Consider the following 25,098-nt stretch of genomic DNA (forward strand, 5'->3'; position numbering starts at 1 on the left):
GCCCACACCTCACCCCTTACTTCCCTCCAAGGCCCCAAGGGATCCTGCCATATTCACCACAAATTCACCTGCACCTCCACACACATCATTTACTGCATCCGCTGCACCCGATGTGGCCTCCTCTATATTGGGGAGACAGGCCGCCTTCTTGCGGAACGTTTCAGAGAACACCTCTGGGACACCTGTACCAACCAACCCAACCATCCCGTGGCTCAACACTTCAACTCCCCCTCCCACTCCACCAAGGACGTGCAGGTCCTTGGACTCCTCCATCGTCAAACCATAGCAACATGGCAGCTAGAGGAAGAGCGCCTCATCTTCCGTCTAGGAACCCTCCAACCACAAGGGATGAACTCAGATTTCTCCAGTTTCCTCATTTCCCCTCCCCCCCCACCTTGTCTCAGTCCCAACCCTCGAACTCAGCACCACCTTCCTAACCTGCAATCTTCTTCCTGACCTCTCCGCCCCCACCCCCACTCCGGCCTATCACCCTCACCTTAACCTCCTTCCATCTATCGCATTTCCAATGCCCCTCCCTCAAGTCCCTCCTCCCTACCTTTTATCTTAGCCTGCTGGACACACTTTCCTCATTCCTGAAGAAGGGATCATGCTCGAAACGTCGATTCTCCTGCTCCTTGGATGCTGCCTGACCTGCTGCGCTTTTCCAGCAACACATTTTCAGCTCTGATCTCCAGCATCTGCAGTCCTCACTTTCTCCTAGATGTGGGACACTGTCTTCCCTTGGGACCAGCAGTGGAGGCCTGGATATCAGACCAGCCTGAGTTATCACCTGAGTCAGTACAGTCTCAGGAGGAAGTGAGGACTGCTGATGCTGGAGATCAGAGTCGAAAAGTATGGCACTGGACAAGCACACCAGGTCAGGCAGCATCCGAGGAGCAGTGGAATCGACATTTTGGACATAAGCCCTTCATCAGGAATTCCACACTTTCGACTCAATACAGTCTTGGTCAACAGATGGAATGTCCAGCATTGTAGGAAGAAAGACAATGATCTTCTTCAGTGTGCCAAGCTAAGTGCTACCATCACTTGATACCTTACTTACTCTATCTCTGTTACTGTACCCACCTCTCACCAAAGCTCATGCTCTACTGATATGCCTGGAACATCTTTTTCATTTACTCTTACTCATGCCAACCCCAACACCATTTGATTTGCCAGCTGTCTGTGCTGCTTACCCAGTGACTCAGAGCACCTCCACCTTCAGCAAAAGTAATGGTTAGATCACCTGCTTTCTCCTCCCATCATTCCAGCCAGTCTCCCTTTCCAGGAGAGTTAAAGCTCACAAAAAGGCATAGAGTCGTAGAGATGTACAGCATGGAAACAGACCCTTTGGTCCAACTTGTCCATGCCGCCCAGATATCCCAACCCAATCTAGGCCCACCTGACAGCACCTGGCCCATATCTCTCCAAATCCTTCCTATTCATATACTCATCCAAATGCCTCTTAAATGTTGCAATTGTACTAGCCTCCACCACATCCTCTGGCAGCTCATTCCATACACGTACCACCCTCTGTGTGAAAAAGTTGCCCCTTAGGTCTCTTTTATATCTTTCCCCTCTCACCCTAACACCTATGCCCTCCACGACTCTAGGGAAAAGACTTTGTCTATTTATTCTATCCAAGCCCCTCATAATTTTGTAAACCTCGATAAGGTCACCCCTCAGCCTCTGACGCTCCAGGGAAAACAGCCCCAGCCTATTCAGCCTCTCCCTATAGCTCAAATCCTCCAACCCTGGCAACATCCTTGTAAATCTTTTCTGAACCCTTTCAAGTTTCACAACATCTTTCTGATAGGAAGGAGACCAGAATTGCACGCAATATTCCAACAGTGGCCTAACCAATGTCCTGTACAGCCGCAATATGGCCTCCCAACTCCTGTACTCAATACTCTGACCAATAAAGGAAAGCATACCAAACACCGCCTTCACTATCCTATCTACCTGCGACTCCACTTTCAAGGAGCTATGAACCTGCACTCCAAGGCCTCTTTGTTCAGTAACACTCCCTTGGACCTTACCATTAAGTGTATAAGTCCTGCTAAGATTTGCTTTCCCAAAATGCAGCACCTCACATTTATCTGAATTAAACTCCATCTGCCACTTCTCAGCCCATTGGCCCATCTGGTCCAGATCCTGTTGTAATCTGAGATAACCATCTTCATTGTCCACTACACGTCCAATTTTGGTGTCATCTGCAAACTTACTAACTGTACCTCTTATTCTCGCATCCAAATCATTTATGTAAATCACAAAAAGTAGAAGACCTAGCACCGATCCTGTGGCACTCCACTAGTCACAGGCCTCCAGTCTGAAAATCAACCCTCCACCACCACCCTCTGTCTTCTACCTTTGAGCCAGTTCTGTATCCAAATGGCTAGTTCTCCCTGTATTCTGTGAGATCTAATCTTGCTAACCAGTCTCTCATGGGGAACTTTGTCGAACGCCTTACTGAAGTCCATATAGATCACATCTACCGCTCTGCCCTCATCAATCTTCTTTGCTACTTCTTCAAAAAACTCAGTCAAGTTTAGGAGACATGATTTCCCACACACAAAGCCATGTTGACTATCACTAATCAGTCCTTGCCTTTCCAAATACATGTATATCCTGTCCCTCAGGATTCCCTCCAACAACTTGCTCACCACTGAGTTCAGGCTCACCAGTCTATAGTTCCCTGGCTTGTCTTTACCGCCCTTCTTAAACAGTGGCACCACGTTTGCCAACCTCCAGTCTTCCGGCACCTCACTTGTAACTATCGGTGATACAAATATCTCAGCAAGAGGCCCAGCAATCACTTCTCTACCTTCCCACAGAGTTCTCGGGTATACCTGATCAGGTCCTGGTGATTTATCCATCTTTCACCGTTTCAAGACATCCAGCACTACCTCCTCTGCAATCTGGAAATTTTGCAAGATATCACCATCTTTTTCCCTACATTCTATATCTTCCATATCCTTTTCCACAGTTAATACTGATGCAAAATATTAATTTAATATCTTCCCCATTTTTTGTGGCTCCACACAAAGGCTGATCTTTGAGGGGCCCTATTCTCTCCCTAGTTACCCTTTTTTCCTTAATATATTTGTAAAAAACCCTTTGGAAGGGCAGAAAGAGAAAGGACAGGTTGCGGTCTGCTTGACATTTGGCTCCTCACCTGATATATGGATAGTATCCTGACTCTGACCAATCTGAGGCCTGACTGACTGTGTCAGTCTGAGGCCCTGGGCTAATATCAATGGGTGCCCTTGACTTACTGAACTGGGGTACCCTAAGTGAAGGCTATCTTCCTTGAAATGACTGAGGCCTGCTGATCAGGAACCAATGGCCTGCTGTTGATGATCAGGGACAAGCTTTGTTTCTATGCTACCACACAACAAGACAAGAGAGAGAGGTAAGGTGAGCCTGGTATCTTTGGCTGAGTGGGCAAAGTGCAAAAAAGGCAAGGTAACACAATGCTATGATGCTATGAGCCTCTAGGTAGTCTGAGAGAGACTCGGTACTTTGGCTGGACAAACAGCCCGGAGGAGCAGCCTGATTCAATCCATGAGCCGGGATTGTGTCCCTGAGTGAAGATATCCTTACAGGAGCAGCCTGATTCAATCCATGAGCCGGGATTGTGTCCCTGAGTGAAGATATCCTTACAGGAGCATCACAATGATAGTTGTTGGTGTAGCACTGAGGTGCAAACGTGTACTGTAAATGGATTGGAGATGTGCTTAGAGGGTTCTTAGAGGCTGGTACATGTTGGATGCCAATGTCCATAGCTGTGAGTTGCATTTGGCCTTGAACTTTTAGTGTTCAGTGTCCAACACAGAGGTCCTTCAAAGCAGTAAGTGAACTGAAGTTTTTTTAGATTACTCACAGTGTGGAAACAGGTCCTTCGGCCCAACAAATCCACACTGACCCGTTGAAGCGCAACTCACCCAGACACATTTCCTTACATTTACCCCTTCACCTAACACTACGGGCAATTTAGCATGGCTAATTCACCTAACCTGCACACTTTTGGATTGTGGGAGCAAACCGGAGCACCCTGAGGAAACCCACGCAGACACGGGGAGAATGTGTAAAGTTGCCAGGTCCTTGCTCTGACTTCCATGTTGAGAATTCTCAACATTTTGTTCGTTGGCATATTTGGTAAAATAGGAAGCTGAATAAGGTGAATTGGGTCTTTAAGACAGTGTTTAACAAACAGCAATCCACCCTTCTCAGCAAGTTCCTGATGCATAAAAGTTGCAGCGAGTTGCTCCTTCTGTCAAAATAGACGTCACTGGACATCTTACCCAGTTTTACTACAAATCTCATCATAGATGTTTCATTATTATCTAAAAATGATCTCGAACAAATACAAAATGACAAAGCTTTTTAAATGCTCTTTCTTTACCTTCACAATATGGAACAAGACCACTCCATCCATCGGCTTCACAAATACGGTAGTTTTTTGTACCCACCATCCTATACCTTTAAAAGGAAGCAATATAAAAATGCTAATCATTTTCTTTAGCCTGAAAGAAGAACTTATATTTACAGACGAACCTCGATTATCTGAAGGACACCAACAGGGAGCATTTCACTCGGTTAATCGAATTCCGGATAATTGAATGCTGCATAACATTGTTTAGCTAAGCATCAGGACCTTGCAACCTTGCTGGATAATCTGATATTCAGATAATCGAATGCCGGATAATCGAGGTTCCTCTGTGTATTTATATTTTAAGAGCGCAGGACCTCATTAAGTGGTTTACAGCTAAAGAAATACTTTTTTTTTTAAAGCGCATTAACTGTTTTAATGTAGGGAAAGTGGCAGCCAAATACAGCAAACCATCACAAACAATAATGTGGTAATGACCATGCAATCCATACATGTGATATGAGTTGAGAGCTAATTATAGCCAGGACACTGTAGATAAGTCCACCAGTCCTTTTCAAAATAGAGTCTAAGAATTCTTTACCTCTACCAAGCAGAGAGACGGAGCCTCTATCAAAGGTCTCATCTAAAAGCTGGCTTTCAACAGTGCAGTTCTCCTCAGGACTGAACTGAATCATCAGCCATGCCTTTTGTGATTAAACCTTGGAATAGGTCTTGCATCCAGACTGTTGTGACTCAGAGGTCAAAGTGCTACCAGTTGAGCTACAGCTGGCAGAATGAAAATGATGAGTACAGGCAAAGGGCTGAGACCTACAGAGATGCAGGGGTGGCAAAATAAGAGCTCAATTTTGGCAGGAGGAGCATGACACACTGTAGCAAGCTAGGTGTGATGTTTGGCACAGAATGCAAGATGGTCATGAATTCACCTAATGTTTTGTTTTCTCCTCATTTTATTAACTGAATTTAATTTCAAATACAACAAAATGTCCTGGAGTGCAGATATTCAATTTTTGAGAAATGTCTGCCTGTTTTAGAATATTGAAACCAGCACTTCTTCACTTACCTATATAGGTACGTTAATCTAATCTATTTATTTATATCTAAGCCTGAAACAACTCAACATTTTATCACTTTCCCCATTTTGACTTATCAATGAGGAATAATAGCTGACATGCATCAAACCAGTTGAGTAAAAGTTTCATATTGTGTCTCCACAAACTGGCAGTACTAATGGCAGATGTTTTGTGGCAGAGTTTGGATAGAACTGATGCTTTCCCTTGCCCCTTCATGTATGGTATTTGGAGTCTGTTGGGGTTAAGTTGATAAGCCCCTGAAAATATGCACGGCCGTGCATTGCATGAATACCCAATGCTAGTTCAGTATCATACAGAAAGCACACAAACTTCATGATACCAGCAAATTCTAATAATGTCTGCAAGCAGGCATCACTATCTGCACTATTCTTTGGCTGAACACTCAGTTTAATATACTCCTAGAACATCAATGATCTCTCTACAACTCACTATCACACATGTTCCATGAGATTTACAAATTATATATCACCTTATTATATATTACAAATTATATTTTTATCTCAATATAGGTTTTGTTCATAAGGGCATAGGAAATAAATAAGTTATTCAGATCATCAAGTCAATTCTGCCATTTAACTAGTCCACAATTGAATTTCTACCTCAAACTGATCTTCAAATAACTCTTAAAAACATCCAAGCAAAACCTGTTGGTGAACAGAAAATCGACAACAATTGGGCTGGAATTAATACGACCAAAGGTTTGTGCATATTTATGTCCATTATCTGTATGTGTGTTCAGCTAAAAGCCACAGTGTTGGGCAAAATTATCAAATCCAGAATTAAAACCTCAAAACGAGGGTGAAACTTTCAGGCAGAACATTTACTATGGTATTAAAGGAAACAAAAGGCTGTTCACTGAATACATTATTGCGCAACATATCATATATCCACTTGAAAATTGAAGCATTGTCTTAAAATTACTACTGACGGGAAGAAAAAGATAAGACATTTCCTCTGAAAAAGTCCCAATAGTAATTTGGCTATTCTACAAATCATGTTGAAAAATTTCCCCATCGTGAACATTGAAATAGGGATTTTTCATTTTTTTTTACGTAGGGTTTCTTATTATAAACATTAAGATAAGCCACTTCCATAATACATGTTGATGTAAAATATATCATTTGAAGTTGTGACACAGGATGCTAGAGATAGTGAACTGGAAGTACATATTATATGTAAACTGTTACATAATATGATCAGACATAACACATGTAGGTACATTAAAACACCATGAAAACTCTGCTAAGTAGAAGATCTAGCGGATTTATTGTAGAAATACTTTCTTCATTGATTGAGCCAAAGATAAATGATTAAAGTAGTGCATCCATGTCAAGTAGTGAGTTGATTAGCTCAGTTGGCTGCATAACTGGTTTATGATGTCGAGTGATGTCAACAGTGTAGGTTTGATTCCTGTACCAGCTGAGGTTACAGTGAAGGTCCCACCTTCTCAATCTCTCCCCTTGCCTGAGATGTGGTGACCCTCAGGTTAAACCTGCACAAGTCATCGTTCTCTAATGAGATCTGCTAGGACTATGATTACTTTACATGTCAAGTGTAGCTGTTCTTTCTCCTGACACTAATAGAAATAGATTAATATAATGCATCTCTTACCCTTCATCACATGTGTATTCAATGCGTGCACCAAACACCAGATCTTCACCTTCAACCAGATGAAATGTTCCATGTGGAATATCTCCAGGGCTTGAGCATGGCTTTACTGATATTGAAGGTAGGTTGAAATAGCATTAATTGATGGGTTAGCAATAAAAAATAATCATTGATGCTTATTGATTAACATCATGAATGATTGATTACAAAAATAATTCATATTTCACCTTGGGTTTCTACTATCTGACTTAACTAACTGTAAAATGAACAAAGATACACATATTGTCATCTGTGACAAGTAGTAGATGATTTCTTAAAATCTATTAAATAATTGGCTATTTTAAAATAATCACATAATTTTGAATATCATTGTTGATCTATCGCAAATTAGTTAGGCCAGCCACTGAATATTTTCCTTTGGTATTGGTAGCTATTATATTGATAGCATGCATGGGTTATCAACAGCATTCTTCCTTTATTCATTAATATTTCAATGGTTGAATATGCCAAATCTTTGGGGTTATGTTGGATAATCCCTAACAAGGGAGTTTGTGAGGTAAAGACTGTGCAGAGACTATGATGCCCCACTCGTTCATTACAATTGCAGGCAGCATAGCAAATGCTTGCGGCCAGAGACACACATGACTCTTAAGCTACATGCATCAATGGACATCCTGTTATCATATGTGTCTAGCACGAACCACATGTCTTATAATATGGAAATTTCTTTCAAAAGAGTCTTATGAAGGACCAAGAAATAGCTGACCATGGTGAAAAGCATGGTCCACAGTTTTCTGAAACTGCACTGGAGTCTGAGTGGACAAGACGGCATGGAAGAAAAAGATCCTTTCTGACAGATGGGCAAAAGGCACTCTGAACACAAGGCTTGAAGGCAATGTGAAGGAAAAACATTGGATGTCAATATCAGAAGTCATTCCAAAAACCTGATGCAGTACAGTAAAAGATTTAATGATCTTGTATGAATTGTCAAGGTCGGTGAGTTCACTTTCAACTGGTATATTTTATGTAGTTGCATCTACTTCTAATTTTATTATACCTCTCTCAGTTCTTTACTAAATAACTTCTACTCATCAGGATTCAACACTAACTGTCAACCTATCCATGTACACTTAGCTCTAGAGGCAAGACTCAAGCAATCATCTCACAGACTGAATATGCTGCCAAATTAAATGATGCAGTCCACATTGGTTGATTGGCACTCATTGACATATGTTCCTCTCTCTTGAAGAGACATACAGCATGCAATAGGAGGCAGCACTTCTTGTGGCCTTCATTCCCATCACCACGACCAAATGTCTATTCCCACAAACCTTAATACCTATTGAGCTGAGTACTGTTGGGGTCCTCTGGATCTGGCTCTTCTATAGTAGGCAGAGGAAGCTTTGCTTGAGGATGTTAACGATGTGCTCTCAAATGTTCCTTGTGATAGCTTGGCTCTCATTGACAGTTCTGCTGTGTATGTATGTGTGAGAATTGGGCTGAAGTCATAAGTGAAGTTTTGATAATCGTCACCATCCAGCAGCCTGCCTTTTTCTTCCCACTGTTGTCCAAATATAACTGACCCAGAGAACTGCCACAAAATGAACAAATCATGTCTGCTTTCAGCTGGCTGAACACCGGCTGCACACTCAAGGAATAAAGTCCCTCTGGATCAGGAAAATGCTGGCGTTCACATATGATGCAGACAAACCCTCAAGCATGTTTCACCAACTTGTCTCTGAAAAGTGACTCAGATGAAGGTGTCTCTCTCCGCAGTGAAAACCCTTACGCAAAAGTATACTGCAAGCTCTTGGGGAATAAAAACACAAAATGCTGGAGAAATGCAGCAGGTCAGTGAGAAAAAAACAGTTAGCATTCGGGGCCTGATTTGACTCTCCTTCAGAAGCTCATGGTTGTTGTTTAAATTTCCAACTGGAAGGTTCTGAGACACTCAGAGGCTATGGTCTCCTTCACATCCCTGGACAAGGTGGCCCTCATCCTCCTGTAAGGTTGGAGATGTGACATCTACAGTTGCTTGATTTCAATCATGACCAATTTAGTGAAGTAAGATGTTCCAAGCTGAAGTTGAGTTAGGAGAATTTGTCCTCCAACAAATATGGCCTCCTTTTCACAGTCCATCTCTCCAAGTTCCTCTTTTCTAGCAGCTTGTTTCGGTTCTGAGTAGCCTCAGCTCATTTTTCTAGTCATGTGCAGTTCCAAAAGAAAGGCTTATAGGTCCATTCAGACCTGGAAGCAATTGGTTTGAGTGAAATCCTTAATTTCTCCAAAAATATACTAAGCACCAGCCAGGCCACTATTTGTAAACCATTGCAACTTTAGCCAGGCATTGGAAAGTTCCACATACATGTGGAAATACAACAAGAACCAAGAAAAATAATGCACCAACTAACCTGTAAATACCTCATGATACCTTTGAAAAGCACTGGTTTGGGGCGGTAGGATGTGTAGAGTTCTTTCATTTATGACTGTTTTATTGAGTAGAGGAGAGATTGAGCAGTTTAGGCTGAGACTTGATGGAGTTCAACAAGGGTAAGAAGAGATCTATTTGAAGTAAATAAGATGCTAAAGGGGATTGACAAAGTAGACTTAGAGTGGATATATCCTCCCATGGTGCAAGCTAGAAGGAGAAATCATAGTTTTCGGCTAAGGAATAGGTGGTTTAAAGTAGAGAGGAGGAGAAAAAACTTCCCTCTACAGGCTGTGAATCAGTGGAGTTCACTACCCTAGAGAGTGATGGACAACAGGACATGGATAAATTTAAGAAGGAAATAGACAGATTTCTAATTTGTAACAGGCTAAAGGGTTATGAGGAACAGGCAGGAAAGCGGAGTTGAAGCCCAGATGAGATTGGCCATGATCGTATCAAATGGCTAGAAGGGCCGAATTGTCTACTCCTACTCCAAGTTATATGTTCTTCTGGTCTTAAGTTATGCAAAGATAACAGAAGGTTTGGCTTGAATCTGGACCTGGAGAATAATAACATTGACATAAAGTTGGAGGTGTGTGCATTGGCAATGCAATCTTTCAAAGGTAGAAGGTTTTTTTTAATGCTTATGAAATGATACTGAGATATCAAAAAGCGCTATTAATGTCTTAACAAGGAAGCTTAGTTCAAGATCCAACCTCCAAACCCTGTGCTTACTGGTGATACACATGTACATTCAATGGCCAAGAACAGTATAGTCACTCCTGCAAGGGGACAGACGATGCTATATCTTAATGGAGCAGGCAGCCTTCTGTGAAAAATGGAAGAAATCAATGAGAAAAAAAATCTCAATAGAAGAAAAATCATGGCTATTTGTCAAGATTCCAATTTTATTTCCTTTTTGCTACATAACCGAGGTCTTCATGGTGAATAACTCAAAGTCTACATTCTATCCTGGTTTGGGCTGACAAGTGGCAAATAACATTCACGCCACACAAATGCCAGACAATGACCATCACCAATAAGAGACATTTTAACCATTATCCATTGACACTCAATGGTATTACCATCACTGAATCTCCCACAGTCAGCATCCTTGGGGTTACCATTGACCAGAAACTCAACTAGACTCACTGCATAAACACAGTGGCTACAAGAGCAGGTCAGAGACTAGGGGTACTGTGACAAATAACTCACTTCCTGACACCCCAAAGTCTATCCACCATCTGCAAGGCACAAGTCAGGAGTGTGATGGAATACTCCCCACTTGCCTGGATGGGTGCAGCTCCAACAACACTCAAGAAGCTTGACACCATCCAAGACAAAACAACCTGCTTGATTAGCAGCACATCTACAAACATTCAATCCCTCCCCACTGGTGCTCAGTAGCAGCAGTGTGTACTATCTACAAGATGCACTGCAGAAATTCACCACAACTACCTGGACAGCACCTTCTAAACCAAAGACCGCTTCCATCCAGAAGGACGAGGGCAGTAGGTACTTGGTGACACCACCACCTGCAAGTGCCCCTCCAAGCCACTCACCCTGACTTGGAAATATACCACTGTTCCTTCACTGACATTGTGGGTCAGCTCACAGCATGTGGACTGCAGCGATTCAAGAAGGCAGCTCACTACTACCTTCTCAAGGGCAAATAGAGATGAGCTATCAATGCTGGCCAGCCAGCGATGCCCAAGTCCCACAATGAATAATAACAAAAAGCCTGCTGATCAGATTACTAGGCGGAATCAACAGGGAAATAGAGGGGAATACAATGTGAGAACTCTCCTCTGCCAGATCTTTGATTATTGGAATAGAAGGGACCTTATATACAATCTAATAAATGTAGGGGAATGGGTCTGGGTGGGTTGCGCTTCGGCGGGTCGGTGTGGACTTGTTGGGCCAAAGGGCCTGTTTCCACACTGTAAGTAATCTAATCTGATCTAAAACCAGTCTTAAACCAGTCAGGCCTCATTGAAAACTGACTGCGAACATTCATTTGGGCAGTGACTCGAAATTAGTCTCTAATGTCTTCTACTTTATCATCTTCAATGTCCCAATGTGACTTCCCAGAAGGAAAAATTGAACAGTAACATTTGCTGCTCAGACATACTGGTCTGACATATCTTGTTTACTTTATGATGGAGCGCCAGTACGATGAATGCATTCCTATTCACATACTATTGTTTTCCAAATTGATTTTTTCCCCCTTTATCTTAGTCGTTCTGCCTCAATGTAATTTTTTTCCTTCCAAAATAAAGCGCAGTTTTAAGATCTGCTGGTACAGACTGTCTAACCTTGCATTTTGTCAGCACATCATTTGTTGGGAATGCTATCAAGTTACTTAAAACAGTTGACCTCTCGCTATGGCAACAACAGTTCTAGCATTGATCACTGTGGTACGTCACTAGCTATTGCCTTCCAGTCAATAAAAGACCCATGCATTCTTAATATTTGTTTCCTGACTGCATCTCAATACACTGCCCCCAATCCAATTTGTTTTAATTTTACACACTAATTTCTTTGTGGGATTTTTGAAAAGCCTTCTGAAAGTCCAAATAAACCACATCCAATAGCCACCGTTATCAACTCTATAAGTTACATCCTCAAAGAATTCCATTAGGTTTATCAAGTATGATTTTGCTTTCATAAATCCATGCTGACTCTGTCTGATCCTACCACTGTTTTTCAAATGATCAGATATTAATTCTTTTATAATGGATTACCCAGTACCCAACTACAGACATCAGATTGACTGATGCATCATTCCTGGTTTTCTCCCTGCCTCCCTTCTGAATAGAGGGGTTATATTTGCTGTAGGATATGTTCCCAACTCCATAGAACCTTCAAAGATGACCTCCCACTATTTGTAGTGCCACTTTGTTAAATAGTCTGGGATGTAGATTATTAGGGCCTGGGGATTTATGGCCTTCAATCCCATTAATTTCTCCAACACCATTTTCATACTAGTACTGATTTCCTCCAGTTTCTCCCTCTCACTACATTCTGTGTTTCCCAATATTTCTGGGGTGTTATTTGTATATTCCTTGGTGAACACTGAACCAAAGTATTTAGTTGGTCAGTTATTTCCTCACTCCCTATTATAAATTCACCTGTAATGGGCCTACATATGTCTTCACCAGCCTTTTTCTCTTCACATACCCTTGAAACTTTTACAGTCAGCTTTTATATTCCCCGCAAGCTTGCTCTTGTACTCTATTCTCCTTTTCTTAATCAACTTAAACTGCTCCCACTCCTCAGGTTTTATTCTAGCCAATTTATATGCCTCTTCCTTCGATCTCTGAGCCCTCAGGAAATTGGGATGAACAGGTGGACCATATTAAAAGATCAGGTTATTGTTCCAAGAGCAGAAATGGAAATTAATGTCTGTTTTGAGAATTCAGCTTACGTTTTGCCAATGAAAATAAGCTATTGAATGTCCTTAATGAATTATTCCTCTTACATCGAAAATCATTCTGGTGATAATTACTGTGTCAACGCACCTTTTGAAATTGGGTAAATAAATCTGTGAATCCTACACCTTCAGTAACATAAAAAAGTACATTTGCATGTTGACCAATCTATATGCCAAGTTTGATTATTTGTTTTAAGTTCTGAAGAATGCATGGAAGACTAAGACTTTTGTGAATTGATTACTGATCCTAACTGAAACCAGGCTCTCAGAACAGCAGTGTATAGACACAGAAACTCTCAGATTACTCAGTATTCAATTGGCATCAAGCTGATAGACAGTTTGCTTCATGATACAAAAGATTCTCATTCTCCCAAGTGCTAAGACTGAACATACAGCAGCAACCATACTGTACAAAGTGAAAGAATCAATTTTGGGCTGAACTGAATGTTTACCTTATATCATCCATTCCAAATATAATTAAAGGACTTGGGATACATTTTTGTTTAAAATATCTGAAAATATTCCCTCCTGTTAATTACATCTTCTGACACACTTTAGCTTATAGCATTTCTAAAGAGATTTTTTCGAGGTGTCTGCCAGATTGTATTGGTGGTCATTTAGAATGACAGAAAAAGCCTTAGACCTAACTTTTAAACTTTTATAATTTGTTTCAACAAAGCTTATTTAAATGATAAACTATAAGAGCTGCTATTACATCTGATATTAACATGACTTTTAACTGAGAAAGTGGATTAAAATTAATTGATGTAAAAAAAGCACTGCTGCGTACGCTTACATTCACAACGGAAGCTTGGGTTTACATTACTCCATGTTCCATCCACACACTTCCGTCTAAGGCGACCCACATATCCTACTATGCAGTTGTAATTTATTACAGTCCCATGAACGTGAACGCCATCGTCGGATACGGGAGTTCGTGCCACTTCAAATTTCGGAGGAAGCCCACAATCTACAGCAAGAAATAAAAAGTTTCACATTAAAAATCATGATTCCTGATGAAGGCTTATATCCGAAACATTGATTATCCTGCTCCTCGGATGCTGCCTGACCTGCTGTGCTTTTCCAGCACCACATTCTTGACTCGGATCTCCAGCATCTGCAGTCCTCACTTTTTCCTATTGGGTTGAATTTTATCAAAGTTGGATAAGTATCAACTTTGGCAAGTTTCTTGGAATCATTCCCTTCATGAGCCCTGGTGAGCATTCTCATGCGATTACCTGAAACTCGCTGTGTTACTTGTAGATCATTCTGGTATGGTGCCCTGCTTGTCTTCCTTCTCTCTTGCCAAAGGCAGAAGTACTTGCCACTAGAGGACCTCCTAGGATTCATGATGCTGATGCCATTATTAAAGGTTAACCATGCATCCGGTCAAGCACTGCCAGCCGAAGTTGTCCTTCAGTGTGAATGTAATAGGAAGAGGGAGCAAAAACCAATGGTTCTCATGTCATATAGACAGCTTGGCTGATACTTCATTGCAAACAGAAGTTCACATTGTTGATGAGTTGCTATTTAAGTACCAAGTTTTCATTCTATCCTAGAATCATGTCTAAGGGGAAGTATATTTTTCCCTAGTAGCCAGTGTATCCTGACATAGAGACTTAGAGTCATACAGCATGGAAACAGACTCTTCGGTTCAACCAATCCATGTCGACCATAATCCCAGACTAAACTAGTCCCACCTACCTGCTCCTGGCCTATATCCCTTCAAACCTTTCCTCTACATGTACTTATCCGACTGGCTTTTAAATGTTGTAATTGTAATCATATCCACCACTTCCTCAGGAAGTTCATTCCACACATGAACCACCTCCTCAGTAAAAATTTGCTGCTTTTTAAAAATCTATCTCTTTTCACCTTGAAAGTGTGCCCTAATCTTGAAATCCTACATCCTAGGGAAAAGACAACTACAGTTAACTCTATCTCATTGTTTCATAAACTTCTTCCCAATGTGGGAACATTACATACAGGAAAACCTTCAAATGATTGAAAACATTCATTTTTATTCTGCAATAAAAGTTAAGAAAAAAACAAACAAACAGTAACTGCCTTTGCCTCTGGGAACAGACAGAGATTGCTTGCCTTTTGAACAGCAACTCATATAGTCAAAGAATGATATAGCTCACATCACAGAAATGGGTGACAATTAAGGCCCTTCTGACCTGTTGCTGCATTGCTGTATCATGTTAAAGGTGATGTTCCTCTGACTCAATGTCTTTATCTTGCTCCTAAGAAGTTTGCCTCCTCTCTCCAGCTCTTCAGCAACCATCACATCCCCCCATTGCCTGCTCCAGTTTTGCAGAGCACAGCATGCAAGGTACAGTCTGTCTGGACTAAACTGCAAACCCTCCCCACCATCCCCAGACATTTTCCAAACGTCAGAACATCACTTTCAGCAGGCCTGTTGTCTTCTCCGTCTTTGCTCTAGTCAAAGAATGGACTGCATTGTAACTGTATGTAGACACATTTGGGGGTGCATGCACATTCAAGTCATTGACAATGGTTGCAAAACATAACCTTTATCTCCTAGTCAATATCTGACACTTGACAGTCCAGCACAACCCTCAATGCAGTGGGACCTGGAGAACTCTGACAATGCAGGCCATGGAATACCTCCATATGGCCTCTGATGCAGAGACATTAGCCTATAAAAGACAAGACTGAAGCATTTTTAACCATTTCAACCAGAAGTGCCAAGTGGATGATGTCTATCTGATAACATGGAAAATTGCCCAGGTATCTCCTGTACTCAAAATGCAGGAAAAGTCCTACCAGTCAATTACCACTGCAGTCTACTCTTGATCATCAGTACAGTGATGAAAGGTATGATCTACATTGCTCTCAAGCAGCACCTGCCCAACAATAACCTGCTTAGTGATGCCCAGTTTAAATTCAGCCATGGCATGTCATCTCCTGACCTCATTACAACTTTGTTTTAAACATGGACAAAAGAGCTGGATTCCAGAGGTGAGGTGAGAGTGACAACCCTTCATATCAGGGCACATTTGACCGATTGTGGTTTCAAGGAGTCTTATCCAATTAGAATCAAGGAACTCTCCTCTCATTGGTGTCATACATAGCACATAGGAAGATGGTTTTTGGAGGTCATCATCTCACCCTCAGGGCATCCCTACAATACTTTTTCAGGATAGTGTCCTAGCCCCAACCATCTTCAATTGGTTCATCAATGAACTTCCCTCCACCAAATTCAGAAGTGAGGATGTTTGCTGATCATTGCACATGTCCAGCATCATTCGTAACTCCTCAGGGATTAACACAGCCCATGTTCAAAATCAGCAAGACCTAGACACTGACAAATGGCAAGTAACATTTGCATCATGCTACTGCTGGTCAATGACCATTTACAACAAGAGAAAATCTAACAATCATCTTTTCACATTCAATTGGGCATGTTGATGGCCTAGTGGTATTATTGCTGGACTGTTAATTCAGAGACCTGGATAATGTTCTGGGGACCTGGGTTCGAATCCTGCCCTGGCTGATGTTGGAGTTTGAATTCAATAAATATTAGAAATTAAAAGTCTAATGACTATGAATCCATTGCCAATTGCTAGAAAAACCCATCTGGTTCAGTAATGCCCTTTAGGGAAGAAAATCTGCCATCCTTACCTAGTCTAGCCTACATGTGACTCCAGACACATTGTGGTTGACTCTCAACTGCCCTCTGGGCAATTAGGGATGGGCAATAAATGCTGCATAGTCAGCAAAGCCCACATCCTGTGAATGAATTTTTAAAAATTCAATTGCCATCACTGAATGTTCCACTATTAACATCCTGAGGGTTACCATTGGGCACAAAATGAACTAAACTACTCATATAAATACTGTGACTACAAGAACAGGGCAGAGGCTACAAACCTTCAAGTGAATAGCTCACCTCTTGGCTTCCAAAGCCAATCCACCATCTACAAGACATAATTAAGGGATGTGATCGAATACTTGCCACTTACCTGGATGAGTGCAGCCCCAAAAGCACTTAAGAAACTGTATACCATCCAGGAAATAAAAACAGCCAATTTGATGAGTACCACATCTACAAACATTCACTTAATCCACCACCAACATTCAGTAACAGCATTGTGTACCATTCACAAGATACCCTGCAGAAATTCACCATGGCTGCTGAGACAGCACCTACCAAACTCATAATCATTTTCATCTACAAGGACAAATGCAGTTGCAAGTTTCCCTCCAAGCCACACATCCTGTCTTGGAAATGTATTTCTGTTCCTTTAGTGTCACTAGGTCAAAGTACTGGAACTCCCTCATTAGTGAAATTATGAGTCTATCTACAAAATGGACTGCAGTGATTCATAAATAGAGCAATTCATAAAGGGAGCTCACCATCACTTTTCCAAGGCAGCCAGAGATCAACAATAACTGCTGGCCCAACTAGCGATATCGACATCCAATGTATTCATTTTTTAAAATCCCCACTTCTGGTTCTATTGGATCTACACGGCTGACCATGTCCCACTCCTTGAGCTGTAGTGGTACATGCCACCTGACCCTCACCACCCCAAACAGTCAAGTGACCTAAATCCCCTGGACTGATATAGCACATCAGAGACTCCCTTGACTTACTATACTTGACACACTGCTGACTGAAGATTGACTCCCTTGGCTTGAGCAGTAACTACTTCACTTAGACTTTGAGACATGACCACTCAGCTTATGCACATACAATATGTTTGCCACATATGCTGCTGTCATCTGGCACGGTGGCTCAGTGGCTCGTACAGCTGCCTCACAGCACCAGGATCCTAGGTTAGATTCCAGCCTTGGGTGACTGTGTGGAGTTTGCACGTTCTCCCTGTGTCTGCATGGTCACTGCATCATAGGAATGATGTAGAAGCTTTGGATAGGGTTCAGAGAAGATTTACCAGGATGTTGCCTGGTATGGCGGAAAGGCTGAGGGTCTAGGCTGTTTTCATTAGAGACAAGAAGGGTTGAGAGGTGACTTAACTGAGAGATATAAAATAATCAGAGAGTTAGATCGGTGGACAGTGAGAGCCTTTTTCCTCAGATGGTGATGGCTAGCATGAGGGGGCTTAGCTTCAAATTGAGGGGTGATAAATATAGGTAGCTCTTTTACTCAGAGAGTATCAGTGGTGTGGAATGCACTGCCTGCAACAGTTGTAGACTCCCAACTTTACGGGCATTTAAATGGTCATTGGATAGGCATATGGACGAGAATGGAATAGAGTAGATGAGATGGGCTTCAGATTGGTTTCACAGGGTGGTGCAACATTGAGGGCCGAAGGGCCTGTAGTGTGTTGTAATGTAAAATCTATCAAGCCAGATCTCAGTCTGGGATCTCACATGTCCAGCATTAAATGAGATCTGTGAGATCTGAATTTACTGAGCTTAGGAGAGGTCTACATATTTCTTTTTAAACTAACCGACGTGTAGTGGTTTTGAACATAAAATGCCTGTGTTGTGGTCAATTTTATTGTACGGAATATGAAGATGCTTTTAAATATGGCTAAGAGTTTTCAGTAAGTGGATGATAGAGCAGTGAATTATTTGAGATCTTTGATTAAAGCTAAACTGAGAGATAGCACATGAATTGAAGGTGAAAGTAAAAGCAGGGTTTCATAGTATGAGATGCTGCAAATTATTATCCAGTAATTAGAATTGGAAGAAAGGAAACAGAAATTGGGATGTCATAGCTGGAATTAGCTAAGATATTGTTTGAAATGAAAAGACTTGAGTTAGGAGAAAAATGGAATTGAAAGGAAAATGAGATAAAGAGAAACAAAGGGACATAGAGTCATAGAGTTGTACAATACAGAAACAAACTCCTTTGTCTAACTCACCCATACTGACCAGATATCCTGAATTAATCTAGTCCCATTTGCCATCATTTGGCCCATATCCCCCTACATCCTTCCTATTCATATACCCATCCAGATGTCTTTTAAATGTTGCAATTGTACCAGCCTCCACTACTTCCTCTGGCAGCTCGTTCTATACATGCACCAGTCTCTATATGAAAAAGTTGCCCCACAGGTCCCTTTTATATTTTTCCCCTTTCATCTTAAACCTGAGCCCTCTGGTTTTGGACTCCCCTACCCTGGGAAAAAGACCTTTGCTAAAATTGTTTTTAAGGTTAATTAATGGGGATTTCTGTAGCTACTGTGAGGGAGAAAAGGATTTATGGATGGGAGAGAGAGAAAGAGAAGTTCACTTAAAAGAAAAGTAAATTAACAAACATGCCATATCTATTGAAGTTGATAAGGTTAATAGAGGAAAGGTGAAGCATCTACTCTTGAGGCATCTGCAACAGACAAGGCACCTAAAATACTTCAAATAGCAAACATTGCATGAGATTTAACTTGCAAGCATGGGTTAAAAGTCAACTTTGAGGAGGTAATTAAAGATAAAGAGAGATGTAGTAACAAAAAGATTTCTGGGGAGAAAACCTGAGAACTTGATGGATTTTGTGATGGAGACCTAAAGTTGGAGATGAAAGATAAGCACTTGGATGTAGAACTGAGAAAGTTGCACTAGTGAGAAGCAGTGAAGCCATGGATAGATCAGTAAATGAGGGCAAATACCTATCATTTCATGTTATCTCGCATGAAAGATGACTGAGGTTTCCAAGGTGAAAGTTGTTGGGCAAGTAGAACTTAGTGTCAAGCAGAATGTAGGTCCTATTGGAACATTTGGCATGTTCTTTATCAAATTTTAGAGGTCTTCCTGTTTTAACGAGGCAGAAAGGTTACAAAGTTAAAGTCTCTGTGCATTGCAAATACAGAGCATTATTTCCACGGATTTAAAAAGCATATGAGATTGATTTATTTTTCTCAGTTATCAGCAACAACTTGTATTTACATAGCTCCACTGAGGCATAAGTATCTCTAAGGTGCTCCACAGGAGAATAAGCATACAACTATCATTGAACAACTTATATAGATCATTACTCACTTAACAGGTTGCATTCACAATGCTTCCATTTTTTTAACTGATACCTTTGTAAAACTTACATGAATTAAAGAAAGTTTTCTGGGACGTTTCCCAAGAATTGAAAGATGTACAGGGGCCAGTCAAAATCGCTGGGGTGTAACCAACAAGATTGATGATGTCATTGCCTCAGTTCTGGGTTCTAATTCATCCACCTCAAATTCTGTGTAAATTCTGATGTGTGGAAGAACCTGCCCAGATAATTACTGTAGTGCTTATTACAGGTTAGAAATTCAGACTCCTTTCACCCGAGATGTCTGAGTGCTTAAGTTGATGTAGATAGCTTTTGAGCCAGTAGGTGGTAATATTGTATCAAAAATAATCTGTAAAACAGTCCATTCACTGAGGTCAACCCTGACTCACTGAAGATTCATCTCTTGTGCTGATCCTGAACAGAATTATTTATAGTAGTGAAATAGCGCAGGAGGGAATTCAGACAAATATCTTAAGCACTTGCTTGCCTGTCACCCAAAATGTGCTTTTAGGATTATTGTATTTGTGTTCTTGTTCAAAGAGCCATTAGTTCAATCCTGCCTCTGCTGTTGGCAACACACCTGCAGAATTTTACAGGCTGCATTACGTGTTGTTTTGCCAATTTTCATTGGGAACTGTTTGGCTAATTTTTGTTCTCCGATTTACTTACAAGACCGTGCCACAACATGATTTTCTATTAAAAAAAACTGTAGCATTGTTTATGTTATTAAATGTTCTTTTGGCACCCATCCCTTTTGAACAAAGAAAAAAATTGCTAAAACATTTCATGAGATTAAAGTAAAATACTGAGAGTGGACTACCGTTTGTTTGAAACTGGGTGCCAAAGGTTCAACCGCTCCAAAATGTTAAGCTTACCACTCCTCCTGTAATGTGTTATTTCATGTTTCCAATATTTTATGTTATTATTTGTAAGAATTTGTGTATTTTTCTTGCAATTTGTTTTATGCAGGCAGTGTTACTTTAATTCCAGTGCTTACTTTGTACTGACGAGCTGTGATTTGTTTCATTTATCCAGTTGTAAGTCATGCTTCACACTAATTGGTTAAAATAATTAATTTCTTCCCCAAATTGCTTCCATTAAAATGCAACTGTCCTTGAGAACCATCATCATACATATTCAGTGCAGTTCACGCCCAGTGGGCGGCTCGGTGGCACAGTGGTGGGCGGCACGGTGACACAGTGGTTAGCACTGCTGCCTCACAGTGCCAGAGACCCGGGTTCAATTCCCGCCTCAGGCGACTCTCTGTGTGGAGTTTGCACATTCTCCCCATGCCTGCGTGGGTTTCCTCCGGATGCTCTGGTTTCCTCCCACAATCCAAAAATGTGCAGGTTAGGTGAATTGGCCATGCTAAATTGCCCATAGTGTTAGGTGAAGGGGTAAATGTAGGAGTATGGGTCTGGGTGATATACGCTTCGGCGGGTCGGTGTGGACTTGTTGGGCCAAAGGGCCTGTTTCCACACTGTAAGTAATCTAATCTAATCTAATCTAATCAAGTCTACTTCATAAGGGAGCAGGAAAGAAAGGAGACTTGAATTTATACACTGCCTTTCATAACCTCAGGATACTGCAAATACTTTACCAAAAAATGAATACTTTTGAAGCATAGTTACGGTTGCAATATCTGTTTTTTTTGTTGAAATACTTATTTACAGCTGTAATAAATGAAATCCTCCCAGGAATATTAAAACCAAGTTTGTTAAAATTGGAAGTGCAGTATCACTGACCTATGCCACAGCAGACTTTGGAGCCTTAATGCAATAATATGTACTTGTTTCAAAATGTGTTTTCTTCCACCAATATTCTATTCCTTTTTTTGGTGGAAAGTTGTAACTCAAACTCACAGAATGACCATCTGTCTTTCTTAAGGCTATGTAAATGTAGATGTAAGCCAAACAATTGAGTGTAACAGCACATATCACTGGGTTGCCTTTGCTGTACTTGTGAATCAGAATCTACCTCTACCAATGTCATCTACTGCATCCATTGCACCTGGTGTGGTCTCCTCTACATCGGGGAGACAGGACGCCTTCTTGTGAATCATTTCAGAGAATATCTCTGGGACACCCGCACCCACCAACCCCACCGCTGAACACTTCAACTCCCCCTCCCACTCTGTCAAGGACATGCAGGTCCTGGGCCTTATTCCTTCTTAGGACCCTGCAACCACACTGGATAAATGTGGATTTCAACCGCTTCCTCATTTCCCCTTATCACACGTTAACCCAGTCCCCAGCCTCCAACTCGGCACCACCCTCTGGACCCGCCCATCACTGCCCCCTCTGACCTATCACCTTCTCCCTCACCTTCATCCACCTATCGCTTTCCCAGCTACCTCCCCCCAACCCCACCCTCCTCCCATTTATCTCTCAGCCCGGCCCATAAGCCTCATTCCTGAAATGTCGATTCTCCTGCTCCTCGGATGCTGCCTGACCTGCTGTGCTTTTTCAGCACCACACTCTCGAATCAGACTCTAATGTATCGTTCTAGGTGACCATAGTCCTATTCAAAAGAGTTTCTAATTTTCCAATTTTGCTCCAAATATCTGCATCTGTCATAGTTTGTGAAAAGGGAGTTTATAGTTGCCTGTGAGTTTTGTGAAAGATCAAAGCAAGGGTCTTTCAGCACTGTGTCTTTCACATGGTATTTAATTATGACATCTTATGACTTGCATACAGTTTCCAAAGCTTCAACAGCTTTGATTAATACTGTCAATGCTTAACTGTATGGGACCAAGTTGAAAGACCTTGTTAAAACTTGGTTGAAAAGATTTTCTTGATCATTGAACATTCTGAAGGGTTGTGAAATTGTGGAAAATGGCTGGGTATTTATTGCACAGCAGCCCAGATCGGATATTGCTGTTGACCAGAGGATACCAGTGATACACAGATCACTGTGGTAATTCATAAATTAATATGTCAGATGTGGCAGCCTCCCATCTGTGATGATGCACAGAATTTGACTGTGGAATATACAAGAACCATTGCAGATCTTCAATGACTCTTATGCTTCCCAACCTGTGCTGGCTAGCTTCTGAACCAGGTTTACATTGAATATATGATGCAGAAACAAGCCAATCAACCCAACCAGTCATGTCAGTATATAGCACCAGTTCCCATCTATCTTACCAGAATCTATCTGTGTAGCTCTGTTAATCCTTCTTCCCCATACATTGTCACTGCAACCACTGCCCATTTCTGTGAGTTTCACATTCTCACCGCTACTTGGGAAAAGAAGTTTCTTGTAAATTCTCTACTGGATTGCTTACAGTACAGTGGAAGCCATTGAAAGAGAATATTCCAATGGCAAGAAAGATTGTTTAGTGTATGTCATCATTCCAATTAAACAAAAGTTGTAAATATGTGTGGGAGAAAGAGAATCAATCCAATGTGAATATTTGATGAAAGGGAATTTCAATTCACTACCATCCACAGCAACTTATATAAACCAGGTCAGCTCGTAACTATAAACTTCACAAACAAAAGCAGAAGTTGCTGGAAATGTTCAGCAGATGTGGCAGCATATGTGAAGAGAAATCAAAGTTAATGTTGTGGGTCAAGTGACCCTTCCTCAGAACTGGTTTCTACTGTATACTTCACATTCACTCATTTCTTTGCAAATTTTAAAAAGTTAGAATGAAGAAAAGTATTGTACTCACTCCTGTTCAGTGTAGACTCTCCAGCAGAACTACAGAAACTGGCAATAAGGAAAACAAATTCAGATAATTTCATTTTAGCAGAAAAAGAGAGACTTTCGAATCAGTAGCCTTCTGCTGTATTATCAGAATGCAGACTGAAACTAACCTATTAAAGTTTTACTTTAAAAGTCAACATCTGATCCCTTGTCTGTTTGGATAATGATATGTTAGTTCAGTGAACTCAATATTAAGTCAACAGTATACATTTCTGTTCTTGCTGAATCTCAAATAAAAGAGGTTTTGTTTTTTCGCAACATGTATCATTGTGGAAATGTTAATTTTACTGAAGCAGTTTGTAAATTTTTGACTTAAGTTTAGATTATGATATTTAAAATGTAACTTTTTTTCTTTCTTGTGATATGGATAGCACTGACAAAATAATGGATTTATTCCCAATCCTTAGTTGCCCTGAGATAATGGCAGGCCCATATAATACATGTTATCTTTGAAAGAACTCCAATAAATTGGCTAAATGTGATTTATGTTTGATAAAACCAAGTTGACTGTTCTCAATTACTTTGAATTTTCTAAGTGTGCAGTTATAATCTCTTTAATAATCAATTCTAACAACTCCACCATGTCGGACATCAAGTCTGCTACTTTCCAATTTGAATAGAGTCTTCTGTGAATCTAGGGAATTTTGAAAAATCAACACCAATTAACTGATTAGCAACCGCTTTTAAGACCTTGGAAAGAAATAAATCTGGACCAAGAGAATTATCAGCTGCAGTTCCACTTGTTTGCATTTTCCTAGTGTCACTTACTAATTTGACAAAATTCTTCTCTCCCTTTCAACTATTGATGTACAGCTGGAAGAGAGGTTACCATTCATGAAAAAAAACACATACCATAATAGCCACAAGGTGTCAGCGTTTTCACTTAAAAACACTGAAGAAGTTTGAGAATGCATGCTGTATTTAATTCTAAGAATATAAAAAATAGGACTAGGAATAGACCTTTCCAGCCTGTTTAACTATTTAGTAAGAACATGCCTGATCTTCTATCTTAACTCCACCTTCCAGCAATATCCCAATGTGCCCTAATTCTCTTAGTAACTAAAAGTCTCTTCATCTCTGTAATTAACAATTAAGTGCTTAACACTAAGCATCCATGGCTTTATGCTACAGAGTATTCCGAAGATTCACTACCCTTTGGGTAAAAAATGTTCCTCATCTCTCATAACTGACCTCTTATTCTGGGACGCTGAATCATAATTCTCAATTCCCCAGTCAGAAGTAATATTCTCCTTCCATCTGCTCTGTCAAGTCTCAATGAGATTACCACTTACTTTTATGAACTATAAGGAATACAGAGCAAGTTTATTCAGTCTCTTTTCATGAAACAATCCCCGAACATGGCAATAAGATTACTGAACTTTCAAAGGCGCCTTCTAAGACAAGTATGACAATTGAAGCAGTTTACAGTGTTCCAGGTGTGATCTCGCTCAGGCT

General features: G+C 40.9%; 1 protein-coding gene across 1 annotated transcript in view; it reads right to left on the reverse strand.

The window, feature by feature from the left end:
* LOC122554561 (complement factor H-like) overlaps positions 1–23,748 on the reverse strand; it is a 97,702-nt gene extending 73,954 nt beyond the window's left edge. Inside the window, exons 1-4 of the mRNA XM_043699802.2 lie at positions 23,609–23,748; positions 13,750–13,923; positions 7,096–7,201; positions 4,406–4,482 (exon numbers count right to left, since the gene is read on the reverse strand). Coding sequence (XP_043555737.2) covers positions 4,406–4,482; positions 7,096–7,201; positions 13,750–13,923; positions 23,609–23,681 — 430 coding nt within the window. The 5' untranslated portion in view covers positions 23,682–23,748. The remainder of the gene's footprint in view (positions 1–4,405; positions 4,483–7,095; positions 7,202–13,749; positions 13,924–23,608) is intronic.
* Between the last annotated feature and the right edge of the window lie 1,350 nt (positions 23,749–25,098).

This window comes from Chiloscyllium plagiosum, unplaced genomic scaffold (assembly GCF_037043375.1).
Source record: "Chiloscyllium plagiosum isolate Xiang-an unplaced genomic scaffold, Cpla_swu_hap1 HiC_scaffold_9, whole genome shotgun sequence".
NCBI lineage: Eukaryota > Metazoa > Chordata > Chondrichthyes > Orectolobiformes > Hemiscylliidae > Chiloscyllium > Chiloscyllium plagiosum.